The 17,282-nt window shown below is 40.6% G+C and overlaps 1 protein-coding gene and 1 long non-coding RNA gene across 2 annotated transcripts in view; one reads left to right on the top strand and one right to left on the bottom strand.

Annotated features, from left to right (window-relative positions):
• Window positions 1-15,628, bottom strand: part of LOC106006680 — a 38,724-nt gene extending 23,096 nt beyond the window's left edge. Inside the window, exons 1-2 of the long non-coding RNA XR_001180945.2 lie at window positions 15,358-15,628; window positions 2,051-2,183 (exon numbers count right to left, since the gene is read on the bottom strand). This is a non-coding gene — a long non-coding RNA (uncharacterized LOC106006680). The remainder of the gene's footprint in view (window positions 1-2,050; window positions 2,184-15,357) is intronic.
• ELAPOR2 (endosome-lysosome associated apoptosis and autophagy regulator family member 2) overlaps window positions 15,014-17,282 on the top strand; it is a 175,364-nt gene continuing 173,095 nt past the window's right edge. Inside the window, exon 1 of the mRNA XM_004739638.3 lies at window positions 15,014-15,334. Within this exon, the coding sequence (XP_004739695.3) occupies window positions 15,143-15,334 (192 nt within the window). The 5' untranslated portion in view covers window positions 15,014-15,142. The remainder of the gene's footprint in view (window positions 15,335-17,282) is intronic.

The raw sequence follows: 17,282 nt of genomic DNA, 5'->3' as shown, positions 1-17,282 counted from the left end.
TACAAAAATATGGGGGCAAGTTTGGTATTCAGTTAAAAAATATATAGTATGTAATACAAAGCATTTCATAATATTAGATATGTGACCTTAATCACTTCCAACCAAACAACTTTATCTTCTGTTATAGGTTGAGATAAGGAATGGAGGACAGAAAAATGCTTGAAAATTCCGTTTTGTACTGCTTTGAAATATGGGCACAATTTATAACCTGAACTCCTCAATAATTAGCATAACTATTGTTTTTCTTGAGAAGTAGCTGTTTTTCACATTTTGACATATTGGAAATCTGGGTGTTCCCTAAAAAGCAATGTCAAAAAAGAACGTGCCCCATTTCCTACTCGTCTTAGTGCTCCTTATCTTTGTGAGTGATGACACGGTCTTATGTGGTAGGATTCAAAGCGTGAATTAAGTTTTGAATCTGTAATGGTGCTTTAAAAGTTTAAAAGACACAACACTATAACATAGAACTGAAAGAAAACATTATTTTATACAAAGAAGGACTATTAAACAGTGAAGAGTGAAATCAAAGGTAACAGAAAACTGCCAAATCTACTGGCCTTTCAAAGCCAGGAAAGATTGAGTGACAGATTTGCGGTCCTAAAGGATTATTACTCAGGTGCCAAGCAAGTATCTATCTATCAAAAGCTTCTGGATGACTCTCAAGAGAAGGTAATTCACTTACAGTGATAGGTAATTCAATTAAGGAAAAAGTGAAACTATCAGCTTAACCAAATAAGAAATGCAAACAAAACCCTAAAATAATACTGTCAATCTAAAAGATGCCCAAGAGCCAAGATCATAAGCTTGGATTTATAAAAAGCAACATATTGTCACACTGCCTGACCAAAATCAACTCCGAAGACTACAAATCAACCCAGAAGACTGAGTGGGAAGACACTGGAACTCAAATTGCATTTTGATGATGGGGAAAGGGCTGTCTTCAATTATGTGAATAAAAATATAGTACTATGGGCATGAAAGCAACATAATATATATTTAATTTAGTGTTTTGTTTCTGAAAACATAATACATTCTTAAAAGCAGATATGGTAATGACTAAGATCCAAGATGGATTTACTATTTCTAAATTAATTCACACGAATACAAAATTCTTTCTTGAAAAGGGTTGCTATGTTTGAGATAGGGTAACAAATTTATATTTCAGTAGAACACTTAACAAACTCATTGTATTCCTGTGGACAAAAATGAGGAAGTATGGCCTAGATTAGCTAGTGTATCAGAGGTGGAGTGACTGGGTGGATATGGTCTGATGAATGGATTGATGGCATCTGGAGAGAACCCTTTCTGGGCCTTATTCTGTGTAGTGTAATTTGGTGGTAACTTGAATACATGGAAACCTTTCTCATAAGACCGTGGTTGTAAAAAAGTAGCAAGTATAAGAATACTTCAGATCAAGTTAGTATCTCTAAAAAATTTTGACAGAGTAGAGGGATGGATGGAATCCAGTAAGATAAATTTTATGAGATTAACATAAAATCCTGAATCTTGAATCCTGTTCAGATAAGCTAAGCTAGTTTTTAATTTCTAATCACTTTGTTAAACCTCTCTCAGCCTCAGTTCCCCTATGTGTAAAATGGGAATAATAATACGAGGTTTAACAGTTTGAGGTAAGGCTGGAACAGTGCTGGCACATAGTCAGTTCTCAATAGGTGTTAGATACTACTTTTCCAGAAATCCTGGGATAGAAACCAAATTCTGCCACTTATGGGGCACCTGGGTGGCTCAGTGGGTTGGGCTTCTACTCTTGATTTTAGCTCAGGTCATGATCTCAGGGTCGTGGGACCAAGCCCTGAGGAGGGCTCCCTTCTCAGCAGGGTGCCTGCTTGAGACTCTCTCTCCCTCTGCCCCTCCCCCCACTTGAACGCACTGTCTCTCTCTCTCAAATAAATAATAAATCTTTTAAAAAACCCCCAATGAATTCTGTCACTTTTAGGGTATCTAAACTTGGGTAAGATACTTCTTCTTTATAAGCCTTATTTTCTAAGCCTCATTTTCTTCTTTTGAAAATGGGGATAGAAATAGTACCTACCTCAGAAGTGGTTGTCGAGAGAAGAAAGTGAGATGACGTATGTGAGGCCTTCTTTGAGGTGCTTGACACGTAGTGACCCTTAATGAGCGGTAGCAGTTACAGGAAACATTAATATGACTTGCAGAGAGTCTGCCTGGAATGAAATTACAAAAATAGAACTATAGCCTATTTAGAATATGGGAAGTTCTACTTCTACTCTATTATGGATGAAATCTATGCTATTACTTCATTTTAAATGTATACTTTTTAAGAGGAACCTTGGAAAATTGAATAAAAAAAAATCAAATAATGTGCAAAATGATGGCCACGACTGGGGATGTTTATTCTGAAGAAGAGAAGATTGTGATGGGAGAAAGCTGTCGGAAGGGTCCTCATGGGAAGAGGAGCAAAGCTCGCTCTGTGTGGGTCCTGGAGTTAGGATTATGACAGTGAGACACGTTTTTTTTGTTCCCCTGAAGACTTTCTTCCTGGGAGAGCTCTGCCAAGGTAGGATGCCTGCCTGGGAAAGGAGTGATGGTTCTTGACAGAAGTTTTTTTTTTTTTTTTTAGGTCTGAAAAGTCATTTGATGGAGAGTTTCAGGGGTTGGGGGATTCAGGGATTTGAGATGGGATTTGGCTCAGTGATCTTTAAAGGCCAATCCTCGCTTCAGGTTCTGTGGTTCTGCAGCTGTTGACTTCTTTACAGTGCTTAACATTTAACATCTTTTAAAAAATCTGTGTCCAGTCACCCAGTCTTCTCTTTCAAAAAACTATTTGACTGAAGCATCTCACCTGAAGTAAGAATTGCATATCCCTGACCTTTCAGGTCTAACATTTATTTCCTTCACTGCTCTTATCTGCAGTATTTGGGTGAATGGATTTGCAGAATCTATACATGCCAATCATATGTGCATTTCTTTTTAAAAGAGGGAAGTTGACAAAATGGTTAAAGAATTGTCAGGTCACAGGATTTCCGATGGCTCAGCTTTATGAGCCAGCAATGTCTTGTGCCAAGTAATGTCAATATTAGTTAACAGGCATGCAAATATTGGGTATGCGATTCATAAGCAAGCTTGTTATTGCAGAGAATTCTTTGAACAGGGAGTCTCGTAGGAAAAAGTTGTATTGACATTTACTATCTCATTTGGCAAAATAGTCTGCTTCCAAGTGGTTTAATTTTTCTTTGATTTTTAGCTTATGCCTCTTGGCCTTAGTGTTGAAGAATTCTATATGATTAACAAATAAATCATATGTGGCTCTGAAGGACAATGGAAAAGGGAATTTTCCAACAGATACAACCTCATGGTAAACATGGCCTGGAAGAAGGTGACGTGATCTCGAATCTGCACCAGTTCACGGGTCATAGTGAAAGATTTGGCCTACAGTGAAGGAGTTGGGAGGAGCAAGATTGGAGGTTTGCTGATAAAGAGGATTGAGAATTATGTAAATCAGTCTCTTGGAAAGAGCCTAATGGGTAGGACTATTAATGTCTCATGTAAATTTTTACCAAATGCTCAATAACCAGGTGAACCAGATGATTCACTCTGTTCATGTCAGTCAACTCCTTTGGCTGGTTACCCTACTGTGTCAGTGAGCTCATAAACAAAGGTCCATCATAGCAGTGATAAGAACTGTTCATGTCTTAATAAAAAAATCAACAGCCTGTCTCCAAATTTGACCTGGGTCCCTACCATGGGTGAATGCTCAATCTGCCAGCAGTACAGAACAATAGTGAGCTCTTGAAATTGTGTGATATAACGGGGGGACCAACTTCACTGTCGCTGATTATATTGGGTCCCCTACATTATAGAATGAACAGTGTTTTATCCTTACTGAAATAAACAATCTGGATGGTTTATTCTCTTGGTCTAGTATGCTGCTTCTGTTGACTTAATGCCTTATTTACATCATGTCTGATTACATAATACAATATTGCTTTCTCACACTATACTGCTTTTAATCAAGAAGTTCATTTTACAGTAAAATAATTAAGTCCAGTGCTTGTGGCTGGTATTTCCACAGAACGTTCACCCAGAGGGCCTGGCTTACAGCACAGCAGAACAACCCAAGGAAGTGATTTACTGTGTCAACTGGGAGACAGTACCTTTTGACGTCAGCATGGTCCATCAGGATAAAGCATGTTCTCTGAACTAGTGACTAATATATGATGTTGTTTCTTCCCAAACCAGACTTCCCTGGTCCAGAAATTATGAGTGAAGTGGGGGTAGTATTTCTCATTACACTGAATGAACAAAGCAAAAACTTCTCCTTCCCAAGTCCATTCCTTTAGATTCTGCTAATTTGGAGGTCTTGGTATTTAGTGGAGAAGTGTTCCATCAGAGGAGACAATTGAATTGGGAATTGACATGATAAGACACCCCTGTGGCCTTTTTGGGGTTCCTCCTGACAACAGAGCCAGGAGGGAAAAAAAAACCCCAAAAAGTTTACTATGATTTTCAGCGATGGAGCTCAGGAATGCCTCTGGAATGCTTCCTGGTATTGTAATAGCCAATGATAACAGTTAATGGAAGACCCCATGTAGTTAGGGTCACCAAGGTTCAGAACATTCGGAAATGTACTTTTGGATTGCCGCGCCAACCAACCATGACTGCAGAACTGCTGTCTGAGCACAAAGGGAATGTGAAGCAAGTCATCAACACCAAACGTAATGTCGAAGCAATTGCAGAAATGAAAATTATTGTCCCTGTTCATATTTTCTTGTTTTTGTATATATAGAATAATAATATAGCGTTTTCCATATTGTTTTTCCTGTTTCCCTAGTTTTTTCCCCCCAAATTATTAAGTATCTAATGTCTACAAAACCTAACATATTGTCAACTTTAGTGGTTATTAACTTCAACAGTCACTGGGTTATTGTATTTAAAAAAAAAATAACTCTTGGAGTACCTGGGTGGCTCAGTGGGTTGAGTGTCTGCCTTCAGCTCAGGTCATGATCTCAGGGTTCTGGGATAGAGCCCCATCTCAGGCTCCCCAGTCAGCGGGAAGTCTGCTTGTCCCTCTCCTTTTGCCCCTCCCCCCACTGTGCTCTCTCTGCATCTTTCTCAAATCAATAAAAATATTTAAAAAATTAATCCTTTAACATACAGTAAAATTGAGGTTTTTTGGTGTGCAATTCTATGAGTTTTAATGCATACATAGATTCGTGTGACCACCATCACAATCAAGATACAGAATGATTTCATCACTCCCCCCAAATCTCCCTTGAGTTATTCTTTTTAGTCACAATTTCCCTACTAACACTGTAATTCCTGACAACCACTGATTTAATTTCTATCACAATAGGTTTGTCTTTTTGAGAGTGCTGTATAAATGGAATCATACGCTATGTATGCTTTTGAGCCCGGCTTCTTTCCCTTAGCATAAGGCCTATGAGATTTATCCAAGTTATAATGATTTCAGTAGTTCGTTTCTTTGAGGGGCCTGGGTGGCTCAGTTGTTTGGCGTCTGCCTTCGGCTCAGGTCATGATCCCAGGGTCCTGGGACCAAGCCCGGCATCGCTCTCTGCTTAGCGGGGAGCCTGCTTCTCTCTCTGCCATTCCCCCTGCTTGTGTTCCCTCTCTCACTATCTCTCTATCAAATAAATAAAATCTTCAAAAAAATAGTTCATTTCTTTTTATTACTGAATAGTAATCCCCAGTTTTTAATATATGGTGGATTGGTGGTAGTTAACTTTATAATTTATCTGATAGATTTAAAGATATCAAAGTGGGGATCGTCCCTGAGTTAGAAGATCAATGAACATCCCTCAGAGATGGAAGTTTTAATGTAGGGATGAGAGTGCTTATGTAGGTTGAGTGGCAGGAGGGGGAACTACTGTGGAAAATATACTTTGACTCACTTTTACCCAATCTGTCCTACTTTTAGCCTGCCTTCCTGAAACAAAGAGGAGGGACAGCTAGCTAAAACATTCCCAAGACTCCCTTGTAACCAGATTGTACATTAAAACTAGATTTTTCCAAGGGAATATCCTCACATGAGATCGGAAGGAGGGAGGGAGCCATGTGAGATAGCAGCTGTGTGAGTGTAGATTAATTCTTCCAGCTGACATGGCAACACGGGCATTTGTCTTCTGCTCTAGTAGGCATAGAGGTTTTGGTGTATAGGTTTCTCTTTTTTGTTTTGTTTTGTTTTGGTTTTTTTTGGATGTTGAGGTTTTTTTTTGTTTTTGTTTTTGTTTTAAAGATTTTGTTTATTTATTTGACAGACAGAGACTACAAGTAGGCAGAGAGGCAGGCGAGAGAGGGGGAAGCAGGCTCCCCGCTGAGCAGAGAGCCCGATGTGACAGGACCCTGGGATCATGACCTGAGCCGAAGGCAGAGGCTTAACCCACTGAGCCACCCAGGGGCCCCTTGGATGTTGAGTTTTTAAGCATCCCGTGCACTGAGTGGTATGTGAAGGCTGCAGGGGGTTCCCACCACAGTCGTGTTATGGGATAGTAAGGTATCACTCATAGCTGTGAGTCTCCTGGCTATGTAGATCCAAGCTTTGTTCCCTGACCCCTCAGGAAATTTTGCAAAGTAGACAATATTTGTGTAATAAGTTCCTTTCTCCTTAAACCGGACAAAGTGGATACCATTATTGGAGACTCCTCCTTTGTTTCTCAACTGAGAATTTGGGGATTCCCCTCAAGTTCATCTTTGGATAATTTTTAGAAACTATTAAATTAATTGCTGTGCATCTGAAAGATTTTTTATTAACGGTAACAAATGAATTTCTCTCCCTTATGGTCATCTCATAATGCATTCATTCATGCCACCTGTGTTTATTGAGTGCCTATGTACTAGATCTGGAAACACAACAATTAGCAGCAAAAGCATGGGGCGCCTGAGTGGCTGAGTTGGTTGGGCATCTGCCTCTGACTCAGGTCATGGGATCTCAGGGTCCTGGGATCAAGCCCGCATGGAGCTCCCTGCTTGGTGGGGAGTCCGTGTCTCCCTGTGCCCCTCCTCCCACTCGTGCTTTCTCTCTCCCTCTCTCAAATAAATAAATAAAATCTTAAAAAAAAAATAAAAGCAAAAGCAAAACCTATTTTCATGGAACTTCCATTTTAGTGAGGAGAAATAGTAAGTAAAATAGGCAACATGCAAGATGATACTGCTGGGGAGACAAGTAAAGCAGGGAAGGGGCATAGGCAATGTCACGGATGTTAGAAATGGTGGCCAGAGAGGTCTTTACTGGGAAGATGACATTTGAGTGAGGCCCTCAAGAAGAAGAACGTTCTGGGCTGAGGGAACAACAAATACAAAGGCCCTAAGGTATAAGCACATCCAGGAGGTTGAAGGAACTGCAAGGAAGCCAGTGTGGCTGGCATGTAGGGAGCAGCCAGCAAACAGTGGAGTTTTGATTTTAAATGCAGGTTTGCCTGACTTCACAATCTTTTTCTTTTTTTTCTTAATATCTCCACAACCTCTCACAGAAGGTTCAACTGCAAGTGAAAAAATTTCCTCCTTTTACTAAAAATAGTTTTGTTTTGATCCTTGAAGGAAATGGAGAGCAAGGGACATAGATACCAGTGGTAAAAATCTTTATGGACTTAAGAGACAATAAATCAAACACCCTAATTTAGCCTTTCCTCCTATGATCTATTTCCCATTTTTTGAATAATTTTTTTGTTCCGTTTTGAATCCTTTCCATTTATCCTTCCCAATCTCCCTTCTTCTTCCCCTACTAGTTATTTAAAATATTGATATATAAATTGATAAAAATTGATATATAAAATATAGGCTATGGTAGAAGAATAGCTTAAGGATCACACTCCTTTTTAATACACCTCAGCTTTCTTCTTTTAAACATGAGCCAATATGTATTTTCTGTTATGAATAATTTGGTCTAACCCTTTCAATCTTTTTATTTTTATTTATTTTTATATTTTTAAAGATCTTATTTATCTATTTGTCAGAGACAGAGAGAAAGAAAGAGTACACAAACAGGGGGAGTGGCAAGCAGAGGGAGAAGTAGGCTCCTAGCTGAGCAAGGGACACAATGTGGGGTTGGATCCCAGGACTTTGGAATCTGACCTGAGCAGAAGACAGATGCTTAGCCGACTGAGCCACCTAGGCATCCCCTTTCAGTCTTTTTAATATGGAGTTGTTTTTTTTTTTTTAAGATTTTATTTATTTATTTGACAGACAGAGACCACAAGTAGGCAGAGAGGCAGGCAGAGAGAGAGAAAGAGGAGGAAGCAGGCTCCCTGCAGAGCAGAGCCCGATGTGGGGCTCGATCCCAGGACCCTGGGATCATGACCTGAGCCGAAGGCAGAGGCTTTAACCCACTGAGCCACCCAGGCGCCCCTTTAATATGGAGTTTTAAAAACTAGTAAAAGATTATGTTCGATGTAAAAATTTTAATTTTTAAGTATTACAAAAATAAAGAAAAATACTGAGGGTAATAAAACTAACCTCCTAAGCAGATGATCCTGAGAATCAGAATGCCTGATTGATTATGAAAATAATACATGTTAATTATGAAAAAATTGAAAACAAATCTGTAAAAATAGAAGAAAAATACCTGTATGCCAATGTTAAAAGATTATCACTGCTGGGGCACCTGGGTGGCTCAGTGGGTTAGGCCGCTGCCTTTGGCTCAGGTCATGATCTCAGGGTCCTGGGTTCGAGTCCCACATCAGGCTCTCTGCTCAGTGGGGAGCCTGCTTCCCTCTCTCTCTCTCTCTGCCTGCCTCTCCATCTACTTGTGACTTCTCTCTGTCAAATAAATAAATACAATCTTAGAAAAAAAAATATTAAAAAAGATTATCACTGCCAACGTACTTATTGCTAGTCATATTCCTTCTATAAAATCACACTTAGACACTGTCTCCTGCCCTAACTATACACTGTACTTGGGAATACATTGTTTATGAAAGTTTCTTTTTGCTTTTTTATGTTAACATTATATGATAACATTTCCTTGACTCATTTAGTATTCTTTGGGAAATATAATTTTCAGTGTCTATATAATTCTACCTTGTGAGGTAGCATAATTCATATAATTCATTCCTCTATTGGATACATGTGGGCTATTTCATTTTTTTTTTTTTTAAAGATTTTATTTATTTATTTGACAGACAGAGATCACAAGTAGGCAGAAGCAGGCAGAGAGAGAGGAAGGAAAGCAGGCTCCCTGCTGAGCAGAGAGCCCGACGCGGGGCTCGATCCCAGGACCCTGGGATCATGACCTGGGCCGACGGCAGAGGCTTAACCCACTGAGCCACCCAGGTGCCCCTGGGCTATTTCATTTTTAATTGTATTTGACAACAGTGACTATTCTTATACAGAACTTTGTGCTCCTTCCTTATTAGTTCCTTGAATAGAGTCATGAAAGTAAAAATTACTGCATTAAGGCACAAATACATTAAGGATACTTAATGTCTATTGTTAGATTGATTTTCAAAAGACTTCTTCTCCTGAGTGTTATAGTGCAGAACATACATTTGCCAAAACTATTATCGCTTTGCTAATTAGATACAGAATTTGTTATTTTTTTCATTGACTGTTTAAAATGGATTTCTAGAAAATTTGTTCCTTGAGTTCATTTAGATTTTTTTTTCTAACCTTTGTGTACTTAGACAATCTCTGAAATTGAGGGTTGTTATACCACCAGCTGCTTTAAGTTAAAGAACAAAATTTTTAAAAATCTATGTGTTTAGCACCTTTTGGGTATAGCAATGACTTTTGTTGATTAGCAAAGTTTGGTTCAATTTTCAGGTACATACTGCATAAATGAAAGTGGAAAATTGATGACTGTCTAGTGACTTCAAGTTATTTAAGGCTTCATGGTTGAACCTCACCCCCCACCCCAAATTTCATTAAGAATTTTATATTAAAGTGTTTTTTTTAAAACTAGGGTTTTGAAAGTAAAGTTATTGATCAGATAATCATAAACCATTTGAATAATCTGATATTACATTCCAGAAAGGTGCAAGGGAACCAGTGTTTTCTTGAAAATTTCCTTTCTCTGTTAGTCTGTGTGCTGCTTTAAATCACCTAAGGTCAAGATCTTTTCTATAAGTAAAACTGCTATTAGAAAATGATGATTATTAATATTTGTGAGTACAGATGACCTACCATGTTACATTAGTTTCAGGTGTATAATTTAGTGATTTGACAAGTTTACACATTATGCTATGCTCACCACCACTGTAGCTACCGTCTGTCCAATTACATCGCTCATAAAATATCATCAACTGTATTCATTATGTTCTGCTTTTTATTCCTGTGACTTACTTATTCCATAATCAAAGGCCTGGATCCCCCTCTCCCCTTCTTCCATTTGTCCAACCTCCCACCACCTCCCTTCTGGCAACCATCAGTTTGTTTTGTGTTATTTATAGTTCTGCTTCTGCTCTTGGTTTGTTTATTCATTTTTTATAAAATTTATTTTTATTTATTTTTTAAGATTTTATTTATTTATTTGACACAGAGAAAGCACAAGCATGGAGAACGCAGGCAGAGGGAAAGAGAGAAGCAGGCTCCCCTCTGATCAGGGAACCTGATGCAATGCTGGATCCCTGGACCCTGGGATCATGACCTGAGCTGAAGGCAGACACTTAACTGACTGAGCCACCCAGGTGCCCTTCTTTTTTTTTTTTAGATTCCATTTATGAGTGGAATCATATGGTGTTTGTCTTTCTCAGTCTGACTTATTTTATGTAGCATAATCTTCCCTAGGTCCATCCATGTTGTCTCAAATGGCATGATATCATCATTTTTATGGCTATGTAATATTCCATAATATTACAAAGAGATTTAAAAAAAGGATGTGGAAAAAAATATATATATACCACACTTTTTAAAAAATCTATTTGTCTACTGATGGACACTTAGGTTATATCCATGTCTTGGCTATTGTAAATAATGCTGCAATAAACATAAGGGTGCATTTATATTTTCAAATTTGTGTTTTTATATTCTTTGGGTGAATACCCAGTAGTGGAATTACTGGATTAGACAGTAGTTCTACATTTAACTTTTTGAGGAACCTCTATGCTGTTTTCCACAGTGGTTGTATCAATTTACATTCCCATCAATAGTGCACAAGTGTTTTCTCTACATCCTCATCAATGCTTTTGTTTCTTGTCTTCTTGATTTCAGCCAATCTAACAGGTGTGAGGTGATATCTCATTGTGGTTTTGATTTGCATTTCCCTCCTGATGAGTGATGTTGAGCATGTTTTCATTTGTCTGTTGGCCATCTGTATGTCTTCTATGGAAAAATGTCTACTCAGGTTTTCTACCCATTTTTTAAGCCGGTTGTTTGTTTGTTTTGGTGTGAGTTGTAGAAGTTCTTTACGTATTTGGGTGTTAATCCCTTCTCAGATGTATTGTTTGCAAATATCTTCTCCCATTCAGTAGGTTATCTTTTGCTTTCTTATTGGTTTTCTTGCTATGCAAAAGTTTTCAATTTACTGTGCTGTGTAAAAGTTTATGTTTGCTTTTGTTTCCTTGTCTTAGGAGAGGTATCTAGAAAAATGTTGCTATGGCTAATGTCAGAGAAGCTACTGCTTATGGTCTCTTATAGGACTCTTATGGTTTCAGATCTCACATTTAGGTCTTTAATCCAGTTGGGAGTTTATTTTTGTATATGGTGTTAGAGAGTAGTTCAGTTTCATTCTTTTGCATGAAGCTGTCCACTTTTCCCAGCATCATTTATTGAAAAGACACTTTTCCCCATTGTGTATTCTTGCCTCCTTTATCATAGATTAATTGGCCACATAAATGTGGATTTACTTCTAAGATCTCTGTTCTGATCCATTGATCTTTATGTTTGTTTTTGTGCCAGTTACCATACTGTTTTGACTACTACAGCTTTATAGTGTATCTTGAGATCTGGAATTGTGATACCTCCACTTTTGTTCTTCTTCCTCAGAATTGCTTTGGCTATTTGAGGTCTCTGGTTCCATATAAATTTTAATGCTATTTGCTCCATTTCTGTGAAAAATGCTGATGGTATTTTGATAGGTATTGCATTGAATCTGTAGATTATTTTGTGTATATGGACATTTTGACAATATTAATTCCTCTAATCCATGAACATGGAATATCTTTCCATTTGTTTGTGTCATTTTCAATTTCCCTCATCAGTGTTTTAAGTTTTCAGAGTACAGGTCTTTCACTTTGTTGGTTAACTTTATTCCTCAGTGTTTTCTTCTTTTTGGTCCAATAATAAATGATATTATTTATTTTATTTCTTAAAAATATTTTATTTATTTATTTGAGAGAGAGAGAAAGAAAGAGTGCACAGGCAAGCGGGGTAAGGAGAAGAGAGAGAGAGAGAATCTCAAGCCGACTTCGTGCTGAGTGGCTGAGCCCCAAAGTGGGTCTCCATCTCGGAAGTCAGAGATAATGACCTGACCCAAAATCAAAAGTTGGACCCTGAAATGTCCTAGGTGTCCTGAGCCACCTTGGTGCCCCATAAATGGTATTATTTTTAAAATTTCTTTTGAATTTCTCTTTCTATGACTTCGTTGTTAGAGAAAAAAGTTATTTATTGACAATGACAAGAGAAAATCTGTAATTATCATTTAGTTTATGTGCATTGTGTAGGACAATCCTTATTTTTACAAGGAAAGAGACTAACCATTAGCCATGTTGTTAAGTCTTGCTCAGAGGAAAAAATATAATCTGACTCATACATTTTGGATGCATTAAAGAATAAAAATATACAAAAAGAAAATAATGACTAAATAAGAAATTATAGGTATTTGTAGGATCTATAGATGCACAGGTGTGTCTAAGGATAAAACAAAGGAAGAAACCACAAAAGGAAATTTTATATTTGAGTACCTAAAAATGACAATCTTTTGCAAAAAAGCCCTCCTGAAACAAAATTAAAAGACTACAAACTCAGAAAAGTATTTGTGACAGATATGGTAAACAATGTGGAGTACAGAAAACTTAAAAGATTGCTTACAAAGTAATAGAAAAAGATGGAGCTTGGGGTGCCTGGGTGGCTCAGTGGGTTAAAGCCTCTGCCTTTGGTTCAGGTCATGATCCTGGGGTCCTGGGATCAAGCCCCACATCCGGCTCTCTGCTTGGCAGGGAGCTTCCTCTCTCTCTGCCTGCCTCTTTGCCTACTTGTGATCTCTGTCTGTCAAATAAATAAATAAAATCTTAAAAAAAAGTGGAGCTTTAATAGGAAAATAGCCAAAGTGTCAGTGGAAAATTCACACACACTGACAAGAGAAGGAAATATATAATCATATATCATATATAAACATATATATAATCATATATAAAGAAAAATTATTCAATGTCACAAATTATAAAAATACATTCAGAAATGCTATCTTATTAGCATTTTGCTAAAATGGTAATTTTACCCTTTGCCAAAATGGTAAGTATCTAAAGTATTATTAAATCTAGAATGATGTTAAATAAATACTCAAGGAGCTGGAAACAATTGATATAAAATTGTTGGAGGGAATTTGTGCACTATTAAACAAAACCCAAAAATACACATACATTGCTACCCAATGATTTCAATTCTACAAACATCATAGAAAATTAAAAGTAGAGGTGTGAACAGATTATATACCAAAGGCAGCCATTCCAGAACTATTCATAACATCAAATACCTGAGGAAAAATTGCCCAATATCCAATAGTAAATTATGTATCTCCAAAGTGTAGATATTCTTAGACAATTATTAAAGCTGTTTTGTCAGAGACTTCATTGACTTGAGAAAAAATTCATGTTGTTAAGGGAAGAAGAGAAGCAGGTTAAAAATTACAATTCTAGTTTCATAGTACACAAGCGGTTAAAAGACCATGAAGGAAATTCTTCAAGATGTTAATACCATTAAAGGTGTTATTTCTTATTGGTGGGATCCCTAGTAATTTTTACATTCTTCCTGATACTTTTAAGAATTTTTCCAAATTTTTCCAATATACATACATTATAATAATAATCAGAACTAGAGAGAGAGAGAGGGAAACTTTCTCATTCCATGTGGAAATGTTTATTAAAAAATATTAAAGATAGAGACAAAGATAAATTCAGGTCAATTTATGAGTCTGCCAGGTACCTTTCTGCAGGTACTCAAGTATCAGAAACTTGGGTACTTTTGAACAACGGGAGAATGTACATCATCACAGAATTATAGAGCAAGAAGGGACCTTTGCGATCCCCACAACAGGAAGGCACTGTGCCCATTTGGTTCACCAGTTGGTGCCCATTACCCACCCAGTTCAGTATATTTGCAATGAAAGAAAATATGAAGACTACCCCAGTTCACTGTACGTATAGAAAAACTGCTTCCTCCAGAAACAAAAGGGCTTTCTTGCCCAAGATTACACGTTTTCCCCATGAAATGACACCAATAGTAGCAGTACTTGTGGTTACTACTACTACCAACACCTATCGCATCTACTGCTTGCCAGGCACTCCCCCAGGTGCTTTATGGTGCATCAATTAACCTAACCCTCCCAACAACCCTATAGGGTAGATGTTGTTACTATCTGCGTTAAAGAAGTGAGGAAACTGAGTCACCAGCTGCATCGATATTTCACTCTCCTTTTCTCCCTGCAATTCTAGGCAGATCCTGATGACCCAAAAATTCGCTCTGACGCTTCCTAGCTTGGATCCTCACCCAGGGCCGTCCCTAGGGCGCGTCTGTGAGTGTGTGTGATGCGGGAAGCAGGGAGATTTTAAAGACCCGCCGCGGGGTAAACAATATCCTGATGTCCTGTGTTTTACTCTGGCTTCTCGCCTGGAGCGCCCCTCCTGGCGGGCCATGGGGACCGGGGATGCCACGGGGGACCGCGGCGTCTCTCGCCCTCCGCTGCGCGGCGAGCCTCGGGCCCGGCGGCGGCGCAGCCCCTCTGGACCCGCTGGGCCGGGCCGTAGCCCCCGCCCGCGCCACCTGCGCCCGGGCTCCCGCGTCCCCGCCCCGCGTCCCGCCCCCGCGCCGCGCCCGCGCCCGCGCCCCGCGGTCCCTCCCTCCGGCGTGACGGGAGCACCGGCGCCGGCTGCCCGGCCCTGAGCGCAGCCGAGCCGTCAGCGGGCGCACGGGCAGGGGGCGAGCGAGCGGCGAGCCGAGCGCGCCGCACCGGGGGAGGCTGCCTTCCTGCCGGCCGGCGGACCGCAGTGGGACCGAGATGCGGCTCCTCGCCCCGGGTCCGGCGCGGGGGAGGGGCCGGGGGCGGCGGGCGGGGGTTCCCCGCTGCGGGCTCTCGCCGCCCTGGAGCCCCGCCTGGATTTGCTGCTGGGCGCTCGCCGGCTGCCGGGCGGCCTGGGCTGGGGACCTGCCCCCCTCCTCCTCCGGCCGCCCGCTTCCTCCTTGCCTGGAGGTGAGCCGCACCTGGTCCTTTACCTGGAGTTTGCGGGGGAGGGGGAGGACGGAGCGGGAGGCGAGGGGCGAGGCGGGCGCCCGGGTGTCCCTCCTTGCCTTCCTTGGAGGACGGGGGCTTTCGTGTGTTGCAGGGATGAAGTTGCCCGCCCCGGGAGGCTGGCCGACAGAGGGTGTGTGGCTTTGCTGTCTTTGGGGGGATGCTTTTCTGTTCGCGCTCCTGCTTTGAGGGCTCTGAAGGACTTTGCGGCGCCCTCTTCAGAGTGCCAGGCTTGAGGACTTGGGCCTTGGCAGAGATTTCAGCAAGTGGGGTGGCGGGGAGACTGGGGAAGCCCCGCTAGTGGCATTTGGAGACCCATCCCTTCACAGCTCTTCTGGAGAGCCAGATGTTGCCACAGGAGCGTTTCCCGCTTCCCCCACCCCCATGTCCCTCCTCTCGGTTTCTCCGTCGCCTTCTCTTCCCCAAGAACCTGTCGGGGTCTCTACAAACCCCGTCCTCCCGCTCGCCCGCACTCAGCTTCCTGATAAGGCCCTGGGGACTTGCTGAGCCACTGTGTGGTATCACTTGACATCCTTCTGGCAAAATACGGATATGAATTAGAATAAAAGAGTGTGTACTTAGGGAAGAGGCGGGCTGGTGATCTAGAAAATTAGAAAAGACAGAGTGAATATGCTCCTTTTGGGGGGTGTTCATCTGGCTGAAGCATCGCCACTGTTTATTTTGTACTTCGAGATTATTGTTGACTTCTAGCCAAAAAGAAGAAATTGTGGGTGATGAGATTTTCTCCCGCTTTTAGGAGAACTGGACTTAAGGTGCCAAAAATTTACAGGGGGTGTCATTGGTTCTTGTAGTGGGTGTTTCTCTTTCCTTTTAGTGTTCCAGAAAGTGCAGCCTCTTAATGAAAATCAATGAGGGGAAGGAAGCAACATTTCTGACCTACATTGAGTGATTATGTTCGGCAGGATATGGGGAGTGAATACTGTTTTTAGGAAGATTGCTAGGAATCAGGGTGATGGGTCATTTTAATTTTTGTAGCAAAAATAGGTTAGCCAATAGCCCCTCTGGAAAGAAAGACCAGACCCTGTTCCTTTGTGTGTGATGCTGTAACTTTTGAATTTCACCCAGGCTTGAATTATACATTATCTGCGTTCTGGATATCATCCATCACCCTTGGATTTTCATCTTCCTCTCTCATAGTACAAGTCCCAGGACAGACTGAAATGAGAGAGAAGCAGATCAAAGGCATGTGTGGGAGCACAGGGGAGTGTTGCCATGGGGGAAATGAGGGCAAGCTCTCAAGAAACAGCTGTGTTTAACTTCAGAGTTGATCGATGTAATTCGTAGTTTAATCTGTGTTCTCCAACTTTACCTATCACCCGGGAATGATCCGTTCTTCCAGTTTTCCACAGAAAGCTGCTTCTTGGACATCCTCAGATTGAACTGTTCTAACCCGGCAAATGTAGAGCTTTGCTTCCAGACCCCAGCCTCAATGGGCACACCATACTTCTTCTGAAATGGAATGAAATGTCTTGAGGTTTTTGTCACACTAATTCTTAGTAGTGAAGGATCTACTTGAAATGTGAGGGTGAGATTTGGGGCCAGTGGACTGAAGATTTTTGGTCACTACGACTAGACTGATCATTTGAACGATCACACGCACCAGGCGTGTACACCTAGGAAGAACAGAGTAAGAGTCTGCAGCCTAACAAAGAAATAGTGACACGAGAAGGAGGAAGATGACAAAGTTCAGGAACACTCTCTTCAATTAACCCAGCTCGTTTGTTGCTCTGACTTTAGAAATTGCATGTGATTCAGTTCCTTGAGGTCTCCTTTGAATTTGCCCCCCAAAAGTGGGAATGCATGGCTCCTGTAGAGGGATTGTATTGAGCTTGCCTGTGGCTGATGGTGATGCACGGATGCATTGATATTCTTCCTGATGACTGACAAC

Source organism: Mustela putorius, unplaced genomic scaffold (genome assembly GCF_011764305.1).
Source record: "Mustela putorius furo isolate JIRA1106 unplaced genomic scaffold, ASM1176430v1.1 tig00003845_pilon_pilon_pilon, whole genome shotgun sequence".
NCBI lineage: Eukaryota > Metazoa > Chordata > Mammalia > Carnivora > Mustelidae > Mustela > Mustela putorius.
Note: the sequence above shows the minus strand (reverse complement) of the source record. Positions and strands in the feature narration are given on the sequence as shown.